The following is a 25815-nucleotide window of genomic DNA, read 5'->3' on the forward strand; positions in this document are numbered from 1 at the left end:
TGGTGCTGCTTACTGTGTTGATGCATGTTTGTGTCATTATCCCGGTGAGTGAAGTCAATTCATCACCAATGGAATCCAGCAAATGCTAACTAAAGCACCATCAGGAAAAGCGGGGCTCACCCTCAGAATCCAAGTACTCTTCACTGCCAAGTCACACTCCTTCCAGAAAAGTCACCCATGGGTTACCCCTGACCTGGCCACTGAGGAGGCATTGCTGGGTGGAAATGGACAGATACTCACTTCTGTTCTAAGTGTCTGAATGCTAGGAGTATAGGATGTATAAAGACCCTGCCTGATAGGGTGCCTTCTCTCTCCATTCTAGTTGACTACATCCTCATGGACCCAATGGAGAAGAAAAGGCTGTTCATCGAGAGCATCCCTCGCTTGTTTCCTCACAGAGTGATCCGGGCCCCTGTGCCCTGGCACAATGTCTACCAGAGTGCCAAGAAGTGGAATGAGGAGCATTTGCACACAGTGAACCCCATGATGTACAACCTCAAAGAACTGTGGTTTGCAGAGTAAGACCTGGCCCCTGGCCTTTGGGTTCCTTTCTTTATTGTTCAGTACCTAAATGAACCTCTTCAGTACGGCACAGTGAGGGTAGCTCTTGTTCTACAGTGGAGAGGGCCCATCAAAGATCCTAGACAGAAAGTCTGTGGGTTGTGAATGTAAACCTACCTACAGGTCTAAGGAACCCTCCTATGCATTCCCAAAATACATTTTCCCTGTCTGAAAGCCCTGGAGCATGGTGGGTAATACATTTTGAGCCATTAAGTTCCAAATCTTAGCTCTGCTTTGTGGGTAGATGGGTGTGCAAACTCCATCTTTGGGCCCTGCTTTCTTGGCCTCCAAGGTTGAAATTAGAAGAGTTCCTACTTCAGAGGGATGGTAAGAGGAATTAGTAACGCAGCACAAAGTACTTAGTACCTGATATGACTTAAGAGGCCAAGGAGAATGAATTCCCCATTTCCTGCCTTGTAGCACCGTCACCTTACATTACAACTCTATGCTTACTCATTTGCCTCTACTTTTGAGATGGATGAAAGTTTGGGCCCTTTTTTTTCTTTATGAAATTCATTTGGCAAGCTATGGTCTCCCAGTTGTACTTATGAATAATTATATTCACTCCCCAAATTATAGGAATCTAGATGAGAAGACCCCCTTTTTCTTTCAAATTTCAAAACACGAGATATGCAGTTGTCTCTTGTTATATACATAGAGATTGTTTCTGGGACCCCAGATACTAATGGTCCATGAACTCTCAAGCCCTTTATAGAAAATACTCTCGTATTTTTGTAAGTCTCATACTTTCCCTTATACTTAGTCATAGGGGTTGCTTAGGAAATAATTTCAATAATAAAATATGTACCTGTTTAGTACAAAAGCAGGTTTTTTTTTTTCAGAATATTTCCCACATGCTGTTGGTTGAATCCAAACAGGCAGAACCCACAGAGATGAAAGACCGACTGTAAAACTCACTGTCTTGGTTCCTCTTCTGATGCTGTGATAGATGTCATGACTGAAAGTACCTTAGGAAGAAAGGGTTTGTTTTGGCTTATGGTTCCGGAAGGATAGAGTTTATTACAGCAGGGAAGACATGGCCACAGTCAAAGAAAAATGTCAGCACAATCAGGAAGCTACCTGATCACATGTCATACACACAGGGAAGAGAGGGAAGAGTACGTGGGGTGAGGCTAGAGATTCCCAAAGCCCATCCATAGTGACTGTCTTAGGTTCCTATTGCTGCAGTGAAACACACCACCAAAAAGAAAGTTGGGGAAGAAAGGGTTTATTTGGCTTACACTTCCCTATCACTGTTTATCACTGAAGGAAAGCAGGACAGGAACTCAAACAGGGCAGGAGCCTGGAGGCAGGAGCCTGGAGGCAGGAGCTAATGCAGAGGCCATGGAGGGTGCTGCTTATTGGTTTGCTCCTCATGGCTTGCTAAACTTGTTTTCTTTTCTTTTCTTTTTTTTTTTTGACATTTTTTATTGGTATTTATTGAGCTCTACATTTTTCTCTGCTCCCCTCCCTACCTTTCCCCTCCCCTTTTCAATCCTCCCCCAAGGTCCCCATGCTCCCAATTTACTCAGGAGATCTTGTCTTTTTCTACTTTCTACTTCCCATGTAGATTAGATCTATGTAAGTCTCTCTTAGTGTCCGTATTGTTGTCTAAGTTCTCTGGGGTTGTGGTTTGTAGGCTGGCTTTCTTTACTTTATGTTTAAAAACCATCTATGAGTGAGTACATGTGATAATTATCTATCTGTGTCTGGGTTACCTCACTCAAAATAATGTTTTCTAACTCCATCCATTTGCCTGCAAAATTCAAGCTGTCGTTATTTTTTTCTGCTGTGTAGTACTCCATTGTGTAAATATACCACATTTTGTTTATCCATTCTTTGGTAGAGGGACATTTAGGTTGTTTCCAGGTTCTGGCTATGACAAACAAAGCTGCTATGAACATAGTTGAGCACATGTCCTTGTGGCACGATTGAGCATCCTTTGGATATATACCCAAAAGTGGTATTACTGGGTCTTGAGGAAGGTTGTTTCCTAATTTTCTGAGAAATCGCCACACTGACATCCAAAGGGGCTGTACCAGCTTGCGTTCCCACCAGCAATGCAGGAGTGTTCCCTTACTCCATAACCTCTCCAGTATACGTTGTCATCAGTGTTTTTGATTTTGGCCATTCTTATAGGTGTAAGGTGGAATCTCAGAGTTTCAACCTGTTTTCTTATAGAACCCAGGACCACCAGTTGAGGGATGGCACCACCCACGATGGGCTGGGCCCTCCCCTGCTGATCACTAATTAAGAAAATGCCCTACAGATAGATATGATGGAGGCATTTTCTTAATTGAGGTCCCCTCCTCCCAGATGACTTGAGCTTGTGTCAAGTTGACATAAAACCATCCAGCCCATTCATGAACTTCCTCTAGGAATTCTCCACTTCCTTGGTGTTCCACATCACTTTCAAACAGTGGCACCGACTAGGGACCAAGTGTTCAAATGCACGAGCCTAGAGAGGAAATTCTCATTCAAACCACCCCTCCTACCCCTTTAAAGTGTGTGCACAGTGAGGTACTTCACAAGGTTGTGCCACCCGCACCACTCTCTAATTCAAGGATATTTTTGTCATTCACCTTCAGCCCACCGCTTCAGCGCCTGGCACCCACTAATCTTCTTTGCCTCAGTAGACCTGCAGGTGCTGGATGTGTAATAGATACTGAATCACATATGTACTCCTTTGTGTCTGGTGTCTGAATTAAACATGATGTCCTCAACATCTGTTCGCAGAGAAGCAAGCATCAGTAACGATGTTTCTTTTTTATGACTGAATAACATTCCATAGTTTGGCTATATCGTATTTTGTTTATCCATTCTATTGGTTATTTGGGGGAGAGGAGAGTGTGTGATTTTTTTTTTCAAATGGGATCCTCAAGAAAGGACATGCATCAGAAGGGAAAGTTCACTGAAAGGTCAGGCTAATGACTCACTTCAGCGCATTAGACAGTCAGGGGCACCAAGTCAGCAAGGAGGAAGATTTGTCCAGAAAACCGTATCATGGTTTTCCTGAATGACCCCAACTATTCAACTTGAAAACTTCTAAGAGGAGAGAAATAACCTGAGATGTCTTTGGGATTGGTAAAGTTTGTGGATTTGGGAACTATAATGAGATGGGTCTGAGGGAAGAGTAGAGAATCTGGTTCCACCAATGAGAGAAGTTTGTTAGGATTAAATTAAAGGTGAGTAAGGCGGAGACATGAGCCATACCAGTGTTGGTTGTCTTGCGGTGAGTCAGGCTCTCAGGTCCACCCTTCCTAGAAGTGCTTTGTATTTAGTCGTACACAAACACGTTTAAATTCCCCACCCCCACCTAAAAGGACCATAGGTGGTGGCGTTTTAGAAGGAAGAATGTCTGATGAATTGTTAAAACAGATGATGACATCAAGAGGCTAGCCCTGGGGTTGGCTTAGGAAACTGGGCAAAGATCTAGTTTGAGAAGTAGTGGGGATGACTTAAGGACCAACCTATAGAAGAGGGGATGCTGGAAAGAGAAACGGTGGACCTTGTGGGCTTGGGAAGAGGCAGAGCTTCCCTGGATCCAGAGAAGGGGAAGGGAAAAAAAGGAGCAATGTAGGAAGGATGATGATCATTCATTCAGCAAACACTCAGAGTGTCTACACAGAAACACAGGGAAGCATGGTAAACCTGCCCACAGGGTGAGTTACCATATGGTTCAGGATCAAAGCAAGTTCAACCTAATTCTAGGCAGCAAGGCTGGGGAGATGGCTTAGTCAGCTGAGTGCACACATAAGGACCTGAATTCACCCTCCGGAACTCATGTGAAAAGACAGCATGAAGGCACATGCTTGCAATCCTAGAAATGAGGGAGGGTGACTGTAGGGGCAGTCCCTGGTGCTTGCTGGCCAGTCAGCCTAGCCTATTGGGTGAGTTCTAGGTCAGTGAATGATCTTATCTTAGAAATCAAGATGTCACCCAAAGAAAGACACTCATGGTTGGCCTCTGGCTTATACACACACACACATAGAAAGAGAGGGAGACAGAGACAGAGAGGGGGGTGGGAAGGAGAGAGAGAGAAAGAGAGAGAGAGGGGGAGGGATAGGGAGGGGTGGGGAGGAAGGAGGGAGGGAGGGAGGGAGGAAGAGAGAGAGAGAGAGAGAGAGAGAGAGAGAGAGAGAGAGAGAGAGAGAGGAGAGAAAAAGGAGAGAATTCCAAAGAGCTTCATCAAAGCCGTCAGGAAGCTTTGGGTCTAACTGCCTGCTGGGTGGTAGCAGAGCAGAGTCAGATGTGGTCCACGAACAGGCAGGTTCTGCTTTTCGCATGTTGCTCAACTCCAGAGCACACCATCCCACAGAGCAGAAGTGCATGGTGCCCTCTGTCATCGTTCCATGCAGCAACACTGGACAGGTGTGCTCTTAGTTAACCAACACCAATGTTTTATTTCGAAGGGCGAAAGGAATGGAGGAGTGTGGAGGGTCTTCATTACTTTCTGCTCTTCTCTACCCACCCCTACTATCCTCCCATCCCCTGAAACTGCCCAGCATCACTATTTCTAGAAGGTGCTCTTCTAACACAAGGGTTCAAACAATGAGAACATGTGTCCTCTGAGCTTGCCCCACAGGATGGATTAGTCTTTCACGCTGGCATTTCTCCCTCCCTTTTGGCAGATTTAAAGACCTCAGGTTTGTTCGAACAGCAGATTTACTGGCTGGAAAACTGCCCCTGCTGCCTAATGAGTACCAGGATGTGATTCAGAAGCATTGCCAGGAGGCACGGCAGATTCTTCTCAGCAAGTCAGTATCTCCCGCAGAACTGGGCTTCAGCCCAGCATTGTAAAGATTGAGTATGCCCCAGAATGAGAGCTGATTCCCCTCCGGGGGTGGCATGAAGTTTGTTGACTTCCTATGATGCCTTCCTGCCATGTCCTATCCTCTAGCAACCTCATAGCAAATTGCTCTCTCTACCCCTCCCTCCCACACTCCCACTGCCTTTTCAGAGCCATGCTTTGTTATGACATTACTCTCATTTGGTTCTTCCTTGAGGTTCTCTCAGTCTCCACGTGCTATGAGGCAATGTGCTCGAATAACTTGTATTGACCCCAAAACAAATAGCTTCAAGGTCCAAAGTTAGGGGGGGTCTCCTGACATTAGAGAACTTCTTTCCTTTAGCAAATGCATACAGAACTATATATCCAGAACAAAGAAATGACTGGGTGGCAAGTCTATTAATCAGATGGTCTTTTGCTATAACAAATTTCAGAGAAAATCAACACAGGAAGAGAAGGTTTCAGCTCATGCTTTCAGAGGTGTCTGTCCGTCATGATGGGGTGGGACTGTGTGAGCCCAGAGGCTCACAACATGGTGGCCAGGAAGCGGAGAGGCAGAATGTGCTAGCAGGCTTCTTCCTTCTTGCTCTGTTAACTGAGCCTCCAGCCTGTGGGACTGCCCATTCTCATTCTTCCCCTCAGTCTTCTCTGGAAACTTAGTCCCAGCCAGAGGCGGGCTTTAGAAGTCCTCTAGGCCCAGAGAGCTCAGAAAGCCACTTACTTGCTGTTCTCCGGTCCCTATAGGTGGATCCCCACCTGTGCCCAGCTTTTTACCTCACAGAAAGAACACTGGGTCCGCTTCGCTCCCAAGAGTGACTACGACTCCTCTCGAAACATTGAGGAATATTTTGCTTCCGTTGCCTCCTTCATGTCCCTCCAGCTCAGGGAGTTGGTCATTAAATCTCTCCAGGATCTCGTTTCCTTCTTCATGATACACAAGGTACATGGCGGAGTCCAGACCCAGCCCTCTCCAGGGAAGACAGTCTAGATAGAGCTCAAGTGGGCTCTGGCAGGGAGCCGAGCCAGAAGGTGAAATTCTGAGTGGAACACATAGGGTGACTATGACTTTATCTTTTCTAAATGCACAGCAAACTTCTGTCATATCGTGACCCACTACTAAATGTACATATAAAAAAATCTCTGGAAGCAAATTTTCAGCGACTTTTTTTTTTTCTTTTGGTTTTTCGAGACAGGGTTTCTCTGTGGTTTTGGAGCCTGTCCTGGAACTAGCTCTTGTAGACCAGGCTGGTCTCGAACTCACAGAGATCCGCCTGCCTCTGCCTCCCAAGTGCTGGGATTAAAGGCGTGCGCCACCACCGCCCGGCTTCAGCGACTTTTCTTAAGAAATGAAAGAGTGACTGTGCAGGATGGAATAAGTACCTCTTCCAGGGAGGGGAAAGCTGCTTGTTTGTGTCTTTTTTGCTACAAAAATGGAGATGAGACTCTTTGCTTTTGACCTTTGGCTTAGCATTTAGGAGGTGTTTTATGCATTTACCACTAGTAGCGATTTGTTGTTTGGTCTCTGAGAGAGAACTTCCAGGTTCACAAGGCTTAGTTTGGTTTAGTTAGCAGCCTCGTGAAACTGTGTCAGTAAAGGAGAAATAAAAGCAGAGAGTATGAAACCCTGGTTTTCAAAGCATTAAATGCTCCCCTAGATTTAGACAGCCCAGAGATCAAGGGAGAGTGTCTGAAATTTCGGGCTGTGTACACATTTCACCTTCGAAAATATAGTGATGAGGCTGTTCTTCTAGAGGACCCAAGTTCAATTCCCAGCACCCATGCAGGCAGTTCATAGCTGTCTGTTCCTTCAGTCTCAGAATACCCAACATCCTCATGCAGGCAAAACACCAACACACATAAATAAAAATAATAATAGGAGTATAATGAATGTTTTTTAATTCCTTAATTATAAAAAGGTCAAATTCTAAGTATTTTCCCAAGTAAAGTAAAGGTAATGGCTCATGCCTTTTATCCCAGCATCAGGAAGTCGAAGCATGGGCAGGCAAACTTCCGTTAGTTGCTCGAAAGGTTTAAGAGCTACTGCTGTTGAATTTGGGCTGCAGTGATCCCTGAGAGAACCACTCCTGAGCAGTCATGGGCACATCTCCTGTGTGAGGCAGAAAGGAGAGAGCTGTTTACTGCATCCCATGTGAGGGATGAAATCTCACTGTAAAATCCCACACAACGAGAGAAGGGACATACTTTGTCTTCCCTCAGACGGTCTGAAAAGCTCTCGAGCCAACCGCTTGGCCAAACTTTTGCAGCTGTCCTGTGAGGACTGAGCACTGCAATTATGCAATCTTGTGCCACTCGGCTTCACAGAGTCTTGAGGATGTCTCCTCAGCAATATTTCTGTCGTGAGGAAGCTGACATTTTGACTGAAATGCACCATGTGCTCAAGGACACTGTCTTTAAAAGACACAGTTATTCATCCCTTTGGATTCAGGGAATATGTTTTTATTAAGCACCTACTTGGTATTAATGGCTGTCAAAGATATTTTGAAGAAAAGAGATGAATAAGACTTAGGTCCTTCCGTCAAGTTTAGACCAGACAAGGTAAGGGGAGAGTATAAAGTCTCCTAAGTGAAAGACAAAATAACATGACAAAAGTGGAAATATGGAAATTCAGAAGTGAAGGAGACTTCCTCGAGATGTCTTTTGTGCTAGTTTTGAAGGGCAGGAAGGACTTAGAAGTTGGAGCATACGTGTCACTGATTAAAATAAACCATTTTGTGCAAAGTTCTTGGGAACTAAAGAAAGCATAAACTCCTGGCAGAACAGACTCAATTTTAAGCATACTGGCGCCCTTTCTCGATGCTCAGGGAGCACTATGAATGGATAACAGCACCCCTGTGCTCTCCAGTGGCTGCACTGTGTGAGGTCTGATATATCTTCTGTCTCCCAAAGGATGGAAATGATTTTAAGGAACCTTACCAAGAAATGGATTTCTTTACACCTCAGCTAATCATGATTCAACTTGAAGTGCACGAGCCTATCATTGTCTTCAACCCAACTTTTGATGATTGCTGGGAATTAATAAAGAATTCCTTCTTGGAAATCATTAAGAATTCTGGTGGGATCCCCAAGGTATGGTATTTGTCTAATAATTCATTTATATTTTTGTTCTGCACTGAATAAACAATCAAGTGACTGATTGCACAATTGCAGTCCATGTGGTATTCAGTTAGGCAATTTCACTTTGGGATGCATCCTCAATACACCCTCTTGTCCTCAGGAAGATTATCTAGGTCTTTTCTGTGTCCCCCCTAATTCCCTGCCTTTGTATGCTGCCTGACACAAGATAGATAATTCCAAAGTCATCCAATGTGGGTTAATAATTTATTGCAGATGAGCTGGCATGAATCTGCTAAAAATTTTTACAAAAATATATTTCATTTTGTTTTGAGGTTCAATGGGTTTATTCACCAGTATTAGGGTTCTAGGGAGAGAAAAACAAAAAAAAAAAAAAAAAAACAAAGAAAACTTACTACCCTGGCTCGAGCTCTTCACAGTTTTCTTTCCAGAGTGGAATTACTTATCAAATTAGATGCATGAAAGTAAACTTTGTCTACGAGGCCGGATATCCATGTGACCTAACATCTTTTGGGTGGGTGACGTGACAAGGAGACCCATGGTTAGTTCCACATAGGGAATCAACCTATGAGACGCGCTCTCTCTCTCTCTCTCTCTCTCTCTCTCTCTCTCTCTCTCTCTCTCTCTCTCTCACACACACACACACACACACACACACACAGAGTTGAAGCTGAGGTTTGAGGTTGAGGAGGTACTTGGTCGGGAAGGCGTTTGTCAAACAAGTAGAAGGACCTAGGTGCAATCACCAGCGGCCATTTAAAAGTTGGGTGTGGTGCCATGTGTCTACCAGCCTGGCGCTGAAAAGGTGGAGAAAGGCCTGGGGCTTACTGGTCAGCCAGTCTAGCAGAACTAGTGAGCTCTAGAGTCAATGAGAGATCCTGTCTCAAATAAAGCAAAGTGGAGAGCAAGAGAAGAACGCACATGATTTCAACCACTGGCCTCCACATACACAGGCGTGTGCCACACAGACAGAAGTGAAATGGAGTTGGATGAAATGGGAAAGCGGACACACATGCAAAAAAATGTGCATGCATGAGTGCACAGATGTGTGCATACACTCACATGTAAACACACACAGAGAGACACACAGACACACACAGACATACAGACACACATGTACAGATATACTCACACACAGACATAAAGAGAGAAAGGGAGAGAGAGCGCGCTTAGGTTTGTAGGAAAATCTACGACACCAAGGGTCCACCTTCAGCAGTAATCCCTGTGCTTGGAGTTTTTATGTCGGCCAAGCTTGGTTTAACATGAAAATGAGTGTGTAGAGGGGAAATAGGGCCTCTCCTACAAGCAACATCCCTCCGAGGAAATGAAAGAGAAGGCTACAGTTTGAAGAGATAAGTGAGGGGCTGGGGACACATGAAGTACATACTGCCTGAGTCTGTTTCTCTGCTGTTGATTGGTGGTGTTAACAAGCAGCTGGGGCTGGAGAGATGGCCAGCACTGCAAACAGCCCAGCAGGAACTGGTACTAGAGGGAGTGGATTACGATGCCAAGATGACACCCTCACAGGGCAGTTTGTGCCAGGTTGGAAAGCTAGCCCTGTTTCCACACAAATAGTGTTACTAGACTATGGGAAGAACCCACCAGTGCTGAGTTCTCGTCTAGGGACGGCTGCGGCACTCCCTCCCTCCCCCAGAACCTCGGGCTTTCCTCTTGGAACTGACTTGTGAGATTTTAAGCATAGTCCCTTGGGTTAAATGTCTGTGACATACATAGATGACTATCAGCAGACGAATAGTCTCCAATATCTTACCTCATCGTGGATACAATAAGTTGAAAACACTTCAAGGTAAAACTCAGCTACAAACGTGGTGTGTGCGTGCATGCATGTGTGTGTGCATATGTGTGTGTTGCATGTATTTGCTCACATGGGGGTGTACACATGTCTGTATAAGAACACATGCATGTGCATGTATGTCTGTGGAGGACAGAGGTCAATGTCAGCTGTCTTCCTAATCTCTCTCCATGTTATTTTTTGGGGGATAGAGTCTCCACTGCATCTGGAGCTCTTCAATGCAGATAGGCCTGTGGGCCAATGAACTCTACCCGTCTGCCTCCCCAGTGCTGGAACTGCAGATGCAACACTGTGCCCAGTTTATACACGGGTTCTGGGGACTCAAACTCGGGCCCTTGTACGTATGCAGCAAGCACTTTACCCGCTGAGCCATCTCCCCAGACCCTAGCAATAATTTAGAAACTAAAGAGCATTTGAGTTGCAGAAAAAGGAAGGCTGTCAGAAGGAGGTGCTGAAGGAAACCAAAATAAATACTATGGGGCATTGGTCTTATCAGTACCGTCCAGGAGGACAAGGCTGATGTAATCTAGGATGAAACGAAAGAGGTGAAGGACATGCAGAAATCAAAGTTGAATAAAACGAGAGGGGAAATGTAAGACATAGAATTTCCACGAGTGTTTTAGCCATGCCACTACATTATCTCTACTTTTTAATTTTTTATTCTTTGAGAATTTCATCTATGTATACAATGAAATAGGATTTACCCACCCCCGACTTCCCCTCTCCAACTCCCCCCGAATCTCTCCTGTATTCCTCTCATGATGAGAAGCATGTATTTGTGACTGTGAAAAGGGGGTGCTGGGCCAGTCTTTCCCCCATGACAGAATCCACTCACTTGGCATTGCAGGGAATGCCAACTCCAGCGAAGCACACGGGTGGAGGCCTGGAACATGGTGGGGAGACCAAGGAGTGCAGAATCAGGGAGCCAGGAGGAGAGGCAGAAAATAACAGTTCCCTGGATAGGACAGGATCATTCTTGTTTCCACTTCACATGGTCCACACCGCATAGGAGAACCTCCACATTCAACCCCACAAGAATTCCTCTTCTCTTTTGACTAGAGACTTCTTCCCAACAGGCTCCAAAATCCAGTCCACATGGAAGCTATTGAAAGACCTGGGCTATCAGCTATACTTCCCCAGGCTCTTTTCCCCAGGCCCTGGACCAATGGCAATCTTGTCTTTTGCTTTTAGGCTTTGTCTACGAACACAGTCACAGCAAAGAAGTTGCCTTCCATCAATTTAAAGCCTTTGGGTCACCCAAAGAGAACACAAAGGTCATTTGCACCTGTTCCCATGCTTCCTCAGCTGCTGCTGACTTGTCAAAAGCAGATGTGGGTTTATAAGGCATGGAGCCTAAGAGAGCAGACTGAAGGTCTTTGCTGAGGCTGGTCACTAAGCATCTGCAAAGTGATGTGACTGTGGACCTTGAGATACGGTAGTGAGTCCCAGAAGGATTCTGCAGGAGCCAAGCCCATGAAAACACACACACACACATACACAAACATACACACACACACACACACACTGAAAGAGTTGGAGAGTTGGGGGACAGCAGAGTGTTCTTGGCTAGTTCTACCAATAGCCAAGAGAAAATAAATACAAGCGGTGCCCCTGGAAAAGAACCCACGGCGAGAGCCTGTTTTCCGCCTTCCGCCTTCTAGTTTCTGTGCGTGTCTTACAACATCTAAGAGTGCCTTCTGCTCTTCAGGTGGAATCTATACTTTTCCCAGAGCTGAAAGGCTACAGCCTGATCCTCGGAACTGTTGACCCTGAAGAAAACCTTGTTTCTGATTTTGTGAATGATACTTTTGAGGTATTTAAGAAAAATCAAATTGGACCTCACAAGTAAGTTGGTTTAGTTCTAGCTTTATAACCTAGTTGGACTTTCAGTGTTTGTCCTTAGCTATCCCTGTCCCCACACACCCAAAACACACACAGAGTAGCAATGGCCAGGGCTTACCTGCTTATGACTTTATCCCCATTTTACAAACTGGAGAGTGTAACTTTCCCACACTAGGCTGCAATTAAATACAAATGCTAGGATTAAAATTCAGGTGCAGATCTTCCTCTGTTCTCTGAAAGCCACAGGCCAAGATATATTTGAATATTTCTAGAATTTAGAAAAACAATATTCTATGAGATCCGGGGCAACAAAGTCATATTTCTGCTGTGAAACTTGTTATGAATTCCAGGTATTTGTTTGTTTTCGAGACAGGTTTTCACTGTGTAGCTCAACCTGGCCCCAAAATCCTGCTGTTCCTGCCTTTGCCTCCCGAATAGCAGGGCTGCAGGTGTATGCTGTAGCAGGATTAATAAAAACCCAGAGACAGCTATTGGGGTTCAAGGTGAAGATTAGAAAAGCAAAGCAGCCGAGCCTCTAGAGAGTTCTTACCTCTACCAAAGCTCAAACAAAGGGGTGAGCCTGTCCTCAGCATAACTGCACTGAGCACTTCTCTCCCCCTCCCCCCTTCAGCCACTCCTGTCTCCACCTCCCTAGTGCTGGAACTAAAGACGTGGGACTCCCGAGTGCTGGGATCACCTTTGTGTGAGCTCTATTTCTCTTTTAGACAGATTCAATCTCACGTAGCCCAGGGTGGCCTTGAGTTCTGGGATTACAGGTGTATGCCACTACTTCCTGGCCTCTAGTGGCTTAGCTCTGCTCTCTGGTCTTCAGGCAAGCTTTATTTATGAAAACACAAATAACATATCACTATAGTGTACCACCACACAGAGAGAAACCTGTGAATTGCCTCAATCAACAGTCTCCGGTCAGGGTAGGACAGCTTCCGACACAAATGCTTACCTCTAAAGGTGTCTTCAGTTTTGCACGCACACTGTGAGATCACCCTAAACCAGTGAACGTGATCACAGTATGTCACCAAATGAAATTGGTGAAAATGTAATTACTGCACATTTTCAGTGGGAAGAATTCTGTTGTGGGGATATGAACTGCCCTGTGTGTAGACATCCTGTGGGGTGTATACTAGAATCCTAGCTATGCCCATGGTGTGCCAGGAGGAACTGCCCCACTGGCAACTGAGGTGTTTTCGGATGTGGCCAAAACCCTCCCGCAGGGCAAAATCACTTCAGCTGAGAACATCGATTCATCTGTATAGAAAGCAGCCTAGTGTTTGGAAGATCACCTCAATGCGTTTTATTTGGGGGGCTTCCTTGCTCATGGGTCTTATACATATACTTTCTTCCGGACCGACCACGTCCTGGCCTTTCTGCTGTCTCGGAGTGTCTGTCAGGTTGCCTGGGTACCTTGGGGCTCCACCAAGACAGTCTTCATAGTTACTCAGTACCAACTTGATGTTAATTCAAACTTAGTTTAAGTCAAACCATTCTAGATGCATTCTCCAGTTTATAGAAAATTGTCCAGTCATTCCTACATGATCTGAAAACAGATGGACCTAATTTCATATGCCACAGATTACTTCATTCCAAATTTTCATCTTAAAACTAGGCATAGAACTTGGGGTTAGAAGGAAGACAGGGTGCTGGTGTTCATTGCACATTTATGTCAGGATAGTAATAGTTGTTCTACATATTTTGCTATAGCTAAGGTTTATGATAACCTTATAAAATGTGCCTTATTATAGTCACTTAAAATAAAAACACAGCTTAAAAAACCCACCAGGAAGTGGTGGTGCATGCCTTTAATCCCAGCACTTGGGAAGCCGAGGCAGGCAGATCTCTGGGAGTTCGAGGCCAGCCTGGTCTACAAAATGAATTTCAGGACAGCCAGGGCTACACAGAGAAACCCTGTTGAGGAAAACCAGCTAAATATCTTCTCTAAGTTTATGCCACAAGGAAGTCATAAAATTGGAATTAGAAGCCCAAATCCTGGATTTTCAGCTATATTTCTATCCTATCTCTCTTTCTTGGCTTGAATTTATGTTTTAAATGTGCCCTGTTTTGGTTGTGTCCTTGCCTATCCAACTCATTGACTTATGTTTGTGTGCTTCCTTTTATGTTCTTCAACACGAAAGATACCTAAATGTGTACAAGAAGTACGACGACTTGCTGGATAACACGGCAGAGCAAGGCATCACCGAATTCCTGAATATAAATCACGAGATTGAAGAGTTTGTGACGGTAGGAGATGCCACTAAGAGTTTCATGCCCTGATGACATGTGTGTGATACAGTCAATGCATTGAGCAATCAATGGATTGCAATGAACACAAGCTCTGTATTGGACTAGTGCTGACCAAGGGGGAAGCTAGGAGCAATGGGTAGACTCTAATTACGATTGAACTCTGATTGTACTTCTTTCTATAGAGCATCAATAGCATAAAAAAGAGGAGAAATGAAATTGCATCCATGCACATTACCGTGCCTTTGGCCATGTTCTGTCTTGATGCCTTGTTCCTAAATCATGACCTCTGTGAGCGAGCCCAAAATCTTAAAGACCGTCTGATTCAATATCAAGTGGATGTAAACCGGGAAACTAATACCAGGTATAAAAATTCTAAGGAAAAAAAATGGGCTGTGGAGATGGCTTAGTGGTTAAGCTCTTGCCACACAAGAGTGAGGACTAGAGTTTGTATTCGCAGAACCCACATAAATGCCAACTGGGTAGGGTATCCCACCTGGACCTTTAGCCTGGGAAGGCAGAAAAGCAATAGGGGATGATTCTTCATGTCAACCCCAGGCCTCCAGGTTGATGCAAAACCAGAAGTGCTGTGATGGTGATGGTGATGGTGGTGGTGATGGTGGTGGTGGTGGTGATGGTGGGGGTGGTGGTGATGGTGGGGGTGGTGGTGATGGTTGTTGTGACCATTGCTTTCTCCACAGCATTTGTAATCAGTACAACACCATCGCTGAAAAAGTCAGTGAGATCCCTGCCAACACCGCGGAGCTAGTGGCCCTCATCGAATACTTAAGGAAATCCAGTGATGTCACTGTGTTCAAACTCAGGAGGCAACTTAGAGATGCAAGTGAGAGGCTCGAGTTCCTGATGGATTATGCAGACTTGCCCCGTAAGTCTGCACCGTATATATGTACATGCATGCTTGTGCTCCTATGTAAATATTAAAATGTGGTTTTTTTATATTTTAGGAATTAAATCTTGGGAGAAAGTAGGCTCATTGCACCCCACTACACAGTATTGGGAAAGCTTTCCCAATGCCCCATATGCAAGAGGCACTAGTTCACACCCTGATTCGCAAGGATTTGAGTCACACAAAGGGAATCTTGTTAGACTAAGTGAGTGCACATCCACAGGATTGCCTCTGGCTCTCAGCACCCTATACTGGCATCTAGCCCTGAGGCTCACGAACAGCTAGTTCCAGATGCAGAGTCTTTTGATAAATGGGTAGTTTCACTCGTCCTTAATCTCAATACAGTCCTGTCTTTGAGGGACTAGAACTTGTTTCTATCTACTTTAGAAGGAAAAAAATGTTCTCGCTCCTTTAGGCCCCTAAAAGCCTTCTTGGACCAAGTTGGAATTGCGAAGTAAGGGCTAGGTTATAAAGAAGAAATCCCTCTGTTTTCACGAATCTTTTCCCAGCTGGAAACACATGCGGACATGTTCCAAACTAGGATATGTTGGGGAGCATTGACAGAGACTGGGAATGCAAGGTGATTGCCTGAGCAGTCATCATACATTCAGAAGCTGTGCCTTGGCTCCATGGAGACAGGCTAGGCTTTCGTTTGACCTCCACATCTGCACTCATCAGAGCTATAACGCACAGGGTGTATGGGTGACCTAGAAACCATTACTGCCATTGTTGCAGATGAGATGAAGGGGTGAGAGGTATCCAAGAGGAGCTACACCCCACATTTCTGATGCTTCTTAGAAGCCAATAAGGCAGAGTAGTTGGGACATAGGCTCTGGAAATGGTTGGGCTTGGACCTGAAGTCTGACCTTCAGTCATTCAGCCTTGACCACGTAACTTCACTGTGTTTCCCATTTGTGAAATAAGCGTGATAATGCTGTCTGCATACTAACATGGTCTCTAATAAGCACCCAGTGAACCCTGGCCTTCGTTCATACCTGATTCCATTCATTTACTACCACACCCAGAGGTGGACTTAGGACGATCTTTTACCTCCTAAAATCAATTCCCCACATCCTGAGCAGTGCCCAACAGCAGACTCTGTGTGTTTTGCAGATGAGGATATCAAACTTAACAGCACCCTGTTCCTCTGGCCTGACCAGATAGAAGATATCTTTGAAAACAGCCGAAATCTGCTCCTTGGCAAGAGGGATCAGGCAGAGACGGACCTAATAAAAAGGTACAGGGGGGTCTGGGCTTACTTTGGGAATGAGGTCAGGCTTTCTACACATCACCCACTCTGCAGATGCCTGGTTCTGTCTAGAGCCTGTCTCAGCGGTGTGTGGGCAATGGTGGACGTCACTGATGGAGAAGGAGCTTCCTTTGTTCCCCATGGAGGGCTGATCTCTCTAGACTGTGTCGCTGTAGTAACCCCCCTCCCTGCTCTCTGGTTTGAACAGTGAGAATGTGATGATACAGAGAGAGAACGGCAAAAACAGTGGCTTGACTTGTAATAACAGCCTCCATAGTAGTAACAGCAAAAGTGTCAGCCTTGCCCTGGAGAGCAGACGCTGTAGAACATCAGGACAGGGTACTGAACCTCTGCTGGTTCTGCCACCGCTCCTCCTCAGGGCTAACGCGCTACAAAAAGCGTGTTCCTTCATTGTGTGTCATAGATAAGCATTATGGACTTTTGCTACTCTTGTGCTCTGTTCTAGACATGAATATGTGTTTGTGTTTGTCTACGAAATTAATTAATTCACCGACAGAGAAATACAGAAAACTAAGAATAGGCATATTTTTCTACCTAAAGCCTTGTCCCTACCAAACTAGATACTGTCTTCCAGATCCTAAAACTTAGCCTGATGGGTGGACTGGTTTCTTTTTAAGTTACATTCAATGAAGTTTAGATTTTCATAAAAATCGAGCAGCAAATACAAGGAATTCCAGTACACCCCCCACATGCAGGCGTATGCAGCCTCTCAGACCTGGACAGTTAAGGCGAACCAGAAAGCAAATCCAGTTTTGGATGGTCAGATGGAAACCCCAAGCCTGTTTTGACATTTCTTTGAGCGTCACCTCTGTCATCCGGAAAGCAGGTACATTAGAGTCAACGTCACCATGCTGAGGGGATAAAATGAGGCATTTTGATTGTGCCCACATCATATCTGAGGCATGGCATGGGCATTCCTACACTGCATGCTTCCTCCTCCTTTAACAGTGACCTCTCCGGGATTTCTAATTTCTAAAGCATTGTGGGTGTGCTGCTAAAATATTACTGGAATAGCTGGGCGTGGTGACACGGGTCTTTAATCTCAGCACTCAGCAGGCAGAAGCAGGCGGGATCTCTGTGAGTAAGAGGCTAGCCAGGACAATCAGAGATACATAGAGAGACCCTGTCCTGAGAGAGAGTGAGAGAGAGCGAGAGAGCAAGAGAGGGAGAGGGGGAGGGGGAAGGGGAGAGGAAAAGAGAGGGAGAAGGAGAGAGAGAGAGAGAGAGAGAGGTAGTTTATTGCTGTAAGTGTAAATATGAATGGAGGCAGTGCATCAGCAGGTGTGCAGGGACTGGCCCTGGGAGAAACCATAGCTGTCACTTGCAGTGTGGGGAGAGTGCAGGGTTTCTCCTCCTGGGCAGGGACTCAGTTGGACCCATCAACAAGTCCCTGAGCTCTAGCAACAGAGGCTCAGTGAGGCAGCCCTGGCTCAGGCCTCCCTTTGGTAAATGTTGACTGTCCCTTGTTCCACATGAGCGACAAAGGCTGAGGAACGGCCATGCGTTCATCTGTCTTCTGTGGAAACAATCTTGTTTCCTCTTCATCATAGTGGACTTCATTTTCTCAGTTCATATCAGCTCTGGGGTTCAGGGTCAAGCATTCTCTATTAGCCTCCCCACCTCTGACTGCTGTCCATTCTTCTCCCACACTGAGAGGCTTCCTTCCAGTCCCTTGTCAGTTGGCTCCAGGCTGGGCTCTGGCACTGATGAGTCCTGAAGGAGGCTGAAGCATGATTGAATTAAATTTCTTTCTCCCTTGCCGTATTTGTCCCTGGGCCCCAGTACCGAATGGCAATGCTTGATCTTCCATGGTTCACATTGTCCTCTCAGCCCCAGGGGTCGTAACCTAGTTACCTCACTGCGTCTGTTTGTGCCCATCACTTTTGTCTGGAAGAACAACATAAGGGGAGGAAGATTTATTTCAGCATGTGGTTTCAGAGGGTTTGAGCCAATTGTGATGGGCAAAGCGTGGCAGAACCACACAGAGGCAGGGGTGTGTGATAGAAGCTGTCCTTGCCATGACAGACAAGGAAGGCGAGAGAACAAAGGGCTGAGCTGTGACCTTCAAAGGCCACCTCTGGTATCCGACTTCTATTAGACAGAACTGCTAAAGATTCCATTGCATCCCAGAACTGGATTGCGCCACCAACTGGAGAATCAGCATTTAAAACATCCTATGCTGGACTCTGTAGATCCAAACTATAAATCTCTTTAACCCTACTTGTATCTATTCCTGGTAGGAGTTTTTAATTGAAGTTTCTCACTTTGTTCTTCAGAGTAAATTCTACTTCCTGCCAGGATTGTGGCCAATCGCTCACTTTAAATTCCTCTATTATCTTCACTTGGACTCCGGTGGTCCCAAGTAGAGCTCCATTACTCAAACTAATGTTCTGAATGTTATTATCATATGAAATACATTTTATGTGACTTTTACATGTGCTGTAACATACCTTAGACATTATAATTTGCTAAGCAGTTATGCAAAGTTACAGAAGATGACACTGGTAATATTCTAATGTGGTCCTCAAGTCTGTGCATTGCTTTCCTCTAGGAAATCAGTAACCACTTTTAGTAGATTGTTCTCTTTTATGTGGATACAGTGTTTAGAGAGTTGGCAATGTAAAAAGACAGTCACTGGGGTAGCTGTGTAGATAACTGCACAGTCAGCTTTGGCCTCACTGCCCCATTTTGTTCAATCCTATTGTAGATTTTGTGGTCAGTACAAATGACAGACGAGACATGAGTGTTTGAGCTGCTCTCTCCCATGGAGTGCGACAGAAGATCCTTTGGCATCTTGAAAAAGAAGGGAAAATGGCTCAGGGGATGGATTGGCACAAAGCCTTCTAAAGATTTAGACACAGCAGTGTGCTTTCCAAGTGGCAGGTGCTCGAGGTTTAGAGGAGTGTATGAATGAAATTCGTTCACAATTAGGATACTTTAAATGCCTTCTACATTCTAAAATAACAGCTTATTACAAAGCAAAGTGAAACAAAGGTGGCAAAGAGGAATCCAACAGGAAGAAACAAAAGCAGGATGCCTCTCCCAGGAGCTCAGACAGCCAGGCAAAGAGCAGAGGGGCAAAGGCCCTCTGCCCGTCTTCCCTTTCGTGGTCCCACTGCCATGCCTCTTCTCAGAGTCCCTGTTCTGTTGTGAGTGACAGGCGGGCGGGAAGATGGAGGACAGAGTGGGAGAGCATGGAGAAGAAGATGAGCAGGAACTAGCATAGAGCTTATGCCTGGTGCAAGAGGGCTCCTTTCAGAACAAACTTGGCAAGTAGCTGGACGAGCGGAGACGTGGAGTAGGGGAGAGAGCGCAGCTGGGTGCAGCGTAGAAAGCATGGGAAACGGCCCGCTGGCGGGAGACTTGGACAGAGAGGATAGCTGTTCCGCTGAGGTCGTGAATCAGAGGATCGGAGGTTTACGGTCACAGTCATGAGTGTGCATTTCATTTTATAACCGTGGTAGGAAGTTGTTGAAAACTTTTAACCTGGTACCAGGAAGGGTCTAATGTTTCATGTTCCACTTACTCCAATGAGAACCTGAAGGACAAATGGATACAACATTACATCCCATTATTTCTCGACAGTTTATTTTATTCTGTGTCTCCTGGCCCCCTTCAACTCTTATTTTTCCCTTTTCCAATTAAAAAAAAAAAAAAAAAAAAGCTGGGCGGTGGTGGCCCACGCCTTTAATCCCAGCACTCGGGAGGCAGAGGCAGGTGGATCTCTGTGAGTTCGAGGCCAGCCTGGTCTACAAGAGCTAGTTCCAGGACAGGCTCCAAAGCCACAGAGAAACCCTGTCTCGAAAAACCAAAAAAAAAAAAACCAAAAAACAAAACAAAAAAACCGTGTTGCTTGGCACAGCGGCAGACCTTTTTCCTGATAGTCCCTCTAAAATGCTTTCACAGTTCCTTCTGCCCTCTTTTGTTTCACATACTTTCTTAAAAATTGATTTAATCTTGCTATTAATATAGTTTCTGTTCTTATCGATCTCAGGAAATCCTAAACTGTCTATAACCAAGACTATCACATGCCAGTCAAAAAAAAAAAAATGGACTGGCAAGATGGGTCAGTAGGTAAGAGCATTTGCCTTCCAGAACCAACGACTTGAGTATAGTCCCTAGAGCACACAGTTGAAAGGGAGAACCAGCTCCTGAAAGATGTCTTCTGGTGCCCACCACAGCACCTGCAGTTAGATTTCTGAGTGGTTAAAATGCTTGCTGACCTTTGGGTCCCCAGAAGCCATATAAAATGTCAGATGGGTGTGGGTGGCAGCCACCTTTAATTATTCAGTCTCAGGGATCTCCATGACAAGCTGGCTAAATTGTCAAGTTCTGGATTTGATAATGAAACGCAGCTTGAATGAATAAGGTGAAAGGGCAATCAAGGGTGATTCCTCACATGAATCGGGGCTTTCACATACATGAGCGCATACACACACGTGTGAACATGCACATGTATGACAATAGACTTGCATGCCATGCACAGAGGAAAATGGAAGATAAAAATAATACAAAGAAAAAAGGAAATGTTATCCAGTTAGAGCGGTGACCTATGGGTGCAACTCCTTCAGGGTAGAACGACTTTCACAGTGTCACGCAAGAGATAGCCTGAATATCCGAAATTTACAGTATGATTCATAGCAGTGGCAAAATTACAGTTATAAAGTACTAATGAAAATAATTTTATAATTGAGGGCCACCACAACATGAGGAACTGTATTAAAGGACTGCAGCATTAGAAAGTTTGAGAAGCACTGAGCAAGAGAAAAAAAATATTAGTGGGAACTAACATGCTGGTTTTGTCATAAAACCTATGTGATCCCATTGAGATCCTTTGTGAAACTGCATCTCAATCAGAAACTGAAGCTGAGAGGTAAACATGGAGTTTTGGAGTCTGGAACAAACATGAGTGTAGTAGGAGCTCGCTTGTTTGTTCCCGGATGCCCAGACTCCTGAAATCACACAGAAACTGTATTATTTAAATCACTGCTTGGCCCACTAGCTCTAGCTTCTTATTGGCTAACTCTTGTATCTTAATTTAACCCATTTCTATTAATCTGTGTATTGCCACGAGGCTGTGGCTTACTGGGTAAAGTCTGGGAGTCTGTCTTCAGCAAAGGGGAGGGGGGGATACATGGCTTCTCCTGACTCTGCCCTCTTTCTCCCAGCATTCAGTCCAGTCCTCTCCACCTAGCTCTGCTCCGCCCTGCCCTGCTCTGGTAGAGGCTCAAAGCAGTTTATTACTCAATGGTATTCCCAGCATCCAGAGGGAAATCCCACATCACGTGAGGTCTGAAGGCTCAAATTTACCTTGACCAAGACCCACAAAGCCACCCAGAAGCTGCTGACACTGAACTAATAGGACCCATGGCGTCTTCCTGAAGGTAATGGTCCTGCTGTAAGAACTCATTAGCACTGGAGCACTGGATGAGGAAAGATGAAACTGAATTATATGTGGGCCTGAAGATGGAGGATTCCTTAGAGAAGCAGCTTCAGGTCCAGGTCTTTAAGATGGACAGGGCCAAGTCTACCCACTCTATCTGAGAGCTCATCCACCAGCACCAGATCAGGGCCCACAACAGGTAGTGAACTTCCTGTGGTGGTCTGGAAGAAAATGGCCCCCAAAGGGAGTGGCCTTGAAGTGTGACACCATGGGGGCGGGCTTTGAGGTCTCTTATGCTCAAGCTTTCCTCAGAGTGACTGTCAGTGAACTTCCTGTTGCCTGCAAGATGTAGCTGTTCCTCCAGCATCACATCTGTCTGCATGCTGCATACCCCCACCATGATGATCATGGACTGAACCTCTGTAAGCCACCTCAGTTCAACGTTCTCCTTATAAGAGTTGCCATGGTCATGCTGTCTCTTCACAGCAACAGAACCCTGACTAAGACACATCCCATTCTTCACTGTCTAGCTGGCCTCTCAGAAGATAGACTTCTCCCTCTGCTCTCCTCATGGTAGTGGCCACCCAGGCCATGTGAAGAGGAAGAATGATAAGAACCAATGATAAGACAATGAACAAGAGGATAAAGCCATACCTCCCTGGGCTGGAAGACTGTCTAGTGTTCCAGTAGGCTAGTAACACTTTGGGAAAACCAGTAGATCAAAGATGGTTACTTAAATATGTAAAAGAAAATTGGCCAGGCGGTGGTGGTGCACGCCTTTAATCACAGCACTTGGGAGGCAGAGGCAGGCGGATCTCTGTGAGTTCGAGACCAGCCTGGTCTACAAGAGCTAGTTCCAGGACAGGCTCCAAAGCCACAGAGAAACCCTGTCTCAAAAAACCAAAAAAGAAAAAAGAAAAAAAAAAGAAAATTAAGCAGACATCAATTCTTATATATAAATTACATAAACCAGCATATAATTCAATTAGAAGAGTAACTTGGATGTAGAGATAATGGAATAAATAGTAGTCTTGACTAACTGGCAGGCCATGTCTCCCACTCTCTCTCCACATTGATAATATCAACATGAAAACACAGCTTCGACCTCTTGCGGGATGAGAAGAGTTTATTCTGGAACCAAAAATGAGTGCTCATGACTGGGGAGCACAGACCTGAGGTACCCCAGACTCTGTGTTCCCACGTGGTAACAGTCCAGTGAAGTTTTCACAGTGACAGAGCAAAGAAAGTTATAAACCAAGGCCCTTGTCAAACACGTTGGTGATGGGGGTGGACTTACAGGAAAAGTAGAGAAATCTGCACTGTCAGCCCCGGTGCTGACAGAGTCTTAGCATTTTGGATGGTGGAAGCTAGTGTTCTGTGATGCTTATGCATTCCAAAAGGTCTAGTCACAAGGATATTATTAGGTCAGACACAGAGGTGAGCAGAGAACCGGAGATAGCCCAGGAGAAGTTATAATTAGACTTTGGACCTGCCGTGTCTCAATCTCTCCACCATCACTAAGATTTCAGTTAATCAGCTTTGCAGAGAAGGGTCAGTGAGTGGTGAGGCTCTTTCCAGTGACTTCCGTTAAAACTTTACCCTGCAGTATAAAATATCTATTCTTAAATGCCCATAGATATTCATTAAAAACTGGCCATGTTTCAGGACTCAAAAAATTAGAAGGCGCAGAAATTACATAGCTGTATACATTAGGTATCTATAGTGATGTAACACAACATAGCATCTTTAAACAATGAGGATTTCTCACAGTGTCTTTGGGTCAGATCTCCCAAGAGCCACTCAGTTATATTTCTGGCTTTATGTCTCTGATACCAGATCTCCTGTGAAGCTGGAGTCAGAATGCTAGCCCAGGCTGTGGGCTGGTCTGGGGGTCCCACTAGCTGATGATACAATTCTGGGCTTCCTCCCATGGCTATTAGCAGGCCTGAGCACCATGCTGGCCCTTGGCTCTGCTTCTCACCACATGAACCTCTCCCTCAGAGTAAGAGTGAGCAAAAGACATAGAAATTGACTTTCTTGGGAACTTTCTTGAGGAGGCCAGTCCATCCTTTTGCCATATTTTGTTTGTAAGGAGTGAATTACCACATCTAGCCCAAACTCAAGGGAGCCAATTATACAGGGTATGAACCACAGGTATGGATCATAGCTGAGACTGCTTCCCACATGGTGCAATTAGAGATGAAACCCAAACCAAATCACTTGAAAAGCAACTCTCTTAAAGTACTATTAAGAGGAAAAAGAAAGGACATTTAAACTGGTTATAGTAGGATTTAGAATCTAAGAGGACAAGAGCACAACCTATGGACGGTAACTAATGCTGTGCAAGCTCTTGTTCATTTAATGAACATTGATTGCTGTTTGTATGCCAGACAGTCTGCAACTGCTGGGAACACGTGGAGTTAATGAAGAAAATATATAGGTTTCATCAATGGGAGCAAATTCTTGTATAGTGATTGTAATAAACCAAGCTCAACTTTAGACAATGTTATATTAACTTCTATTTAGTTACTTAGCTATTAAGATGTGTGTGTGTGTGTGTGTGTACACATATATGGAAGGATAGAGAATTTAAGTGATGTGCCCAAAGACCACATAGCTAATCAATATGAACATAAACATTTGAGTCAAGCACTCCCGTCTCTAGACCTTGCCCACAAAACAGTAGATCATCTGCATAAATTGGGTAAAGGAAGAAACAAATGGAGACCAAATTTGTTGTTCATATAGATGAAGTCTCAGATCTGAGAAGAGCTCTCTAATCTCTCCAGCTGGAGTGGATTACATAAGGCAGGCTGTTCACTCTGCTGTTTTGTTTCCCTTAGGGCAGTTGTTACTATCAGAAATATATTTCTGGAATTATTCATCCATCTATAATCTGGATTTAACCATCCATCCACCCACTCACTCATCCATGCCTGTTGTCTAAATCCCCTCCCAACTAAAATACATGTTCCAATAGGGCATAGAAATAATGGCACACTTCACAGATGCTTTCCCAATGCCTAGTTCTGGGAGGTATCAGTCCTCAATAATAGATATCCAACAGTGGAATGAATAAACACTGCATAAAACACATGCTCAAGCATGTACTTCCCTGGACAGGAAAAATTTCTAGGCATGTTCATGATGTGGGAAGTCCTTCTGTGTATGTGTTGGTTTTGTTGGTTAATGAATAAAGTTGTTTCAGCCAGTGGTTTAGCAGAGCAAAGCCAGGTGGAAATCTGAACAGAGATATAGAGAGAAAATAGACAGAGTCGAGGAGATGCCATGTAGCTGCTGAAGGAGAAAGATGCTGGATCCTTACCAGTAAGCCACAACCTCATGCCAATACATAGATTAGTAGAAATGGATCAATTCAAGATGTAAGAGCTATCTAGAAATATGCCCGAGTCATTGGCTGGACAATGTTGTAATTAATATAGTTTCTGTGTGATTATTTGTGTCTGAGCAGTCGGGAAACGAACAAGCATTTAAATATCCAGTCACCAATAGGCTCATAGCAGCATCTCTAGGAGATGGATAGTAGGCGTTTTAACTTGTTTTGTGTTTCTCTTTCTTCGTTTGCTTTTAGATAGATGCAGAGTTTGGGGAGTGTCGGAAGAACAAATCCTTCTTCCCAGGCTGACTACCTGGAAAGGACCAATAATGGAGATTCAGATTTGATGGGACTGTGTTCACTTTCAGGTGCTCAGAGTTTGAGTCGAGACTCGAAGGCTATGGCAAAGAACTGGAAACCTTCAGGAAGCGTGAGGTGATGACTACAGAAGAAATGAAGAACAATGTGGAAAAGCTTAATGAACTCTCCAAGAACCTAGATCTTGCACTGATAGAATTTGAGGTTTGGAACCTTGTGATGGGGACTTGGGACTCTAAGGTCTGG

The 25815-nt window shown here is 44.9% G+C and overlaps 1 protein-coding gene across 1 annotated transcript in view; it reads left to right on the forward strand.

Annotated features, from left to right (window-relative positions):
- Positions 1 to 25815, forward strand: part of Dnah3 (dynein axonemal heavy chain 3) — a 168277-nt gene that overhangs the window by 10127 nt on the left and 132335 nt on the right. Inside the window, exons 7-16 of the mRNA XM_057777629.1 lie at positions 323 to 518; positions 5193 to 5318; positions 6095 to 6290; positions 8258 to 8437; positions 11965 to 12101; positions 14249 to 14354; positions 14540 to 14718; positions 15056 to 15240; positions 16375 to 16498; positions 25620 to 25773. Coding sequence (XP_057633612.1) covers positions 323 to 518; positions 5193 to 5318; positions 6095 to 6290; positions 8258 to 8437; positions 11965 to 12101; positions 14249 to 14354; positions 14540 to 14718; positions 15056 to 15240; positions 16375 to 16498; positions 25620 to 25773 — 1583 coding nt within the window. The remainder of the gene's footprint in view (positions 1 to 322; positions 519 to 5192; positions 5319 to 6094; positions 6291 to 8257; positions 8438 to 11964; positions 12102 to 14248; positions 14355 to 14539; positions 14719 to 15055; positions 15241 to 16374; positions 16499 to 25619; positions 25774 to 25815) is intronic.

Source organism: Chionomys nivalis, chromosome 8 (assembly GCF_950005125.1).
Source record: "Chionomys nivalis chromosome 8, mChiNiv1.1, whole genome shotgun sequence".
NCBI classification, from domain to species: domain Eukaryota; kingdom Metazoa; phylum Chordata; class Mammalia; order Rodentia; family Cricetidae; genus Chionomys; species Chionomys nivalis.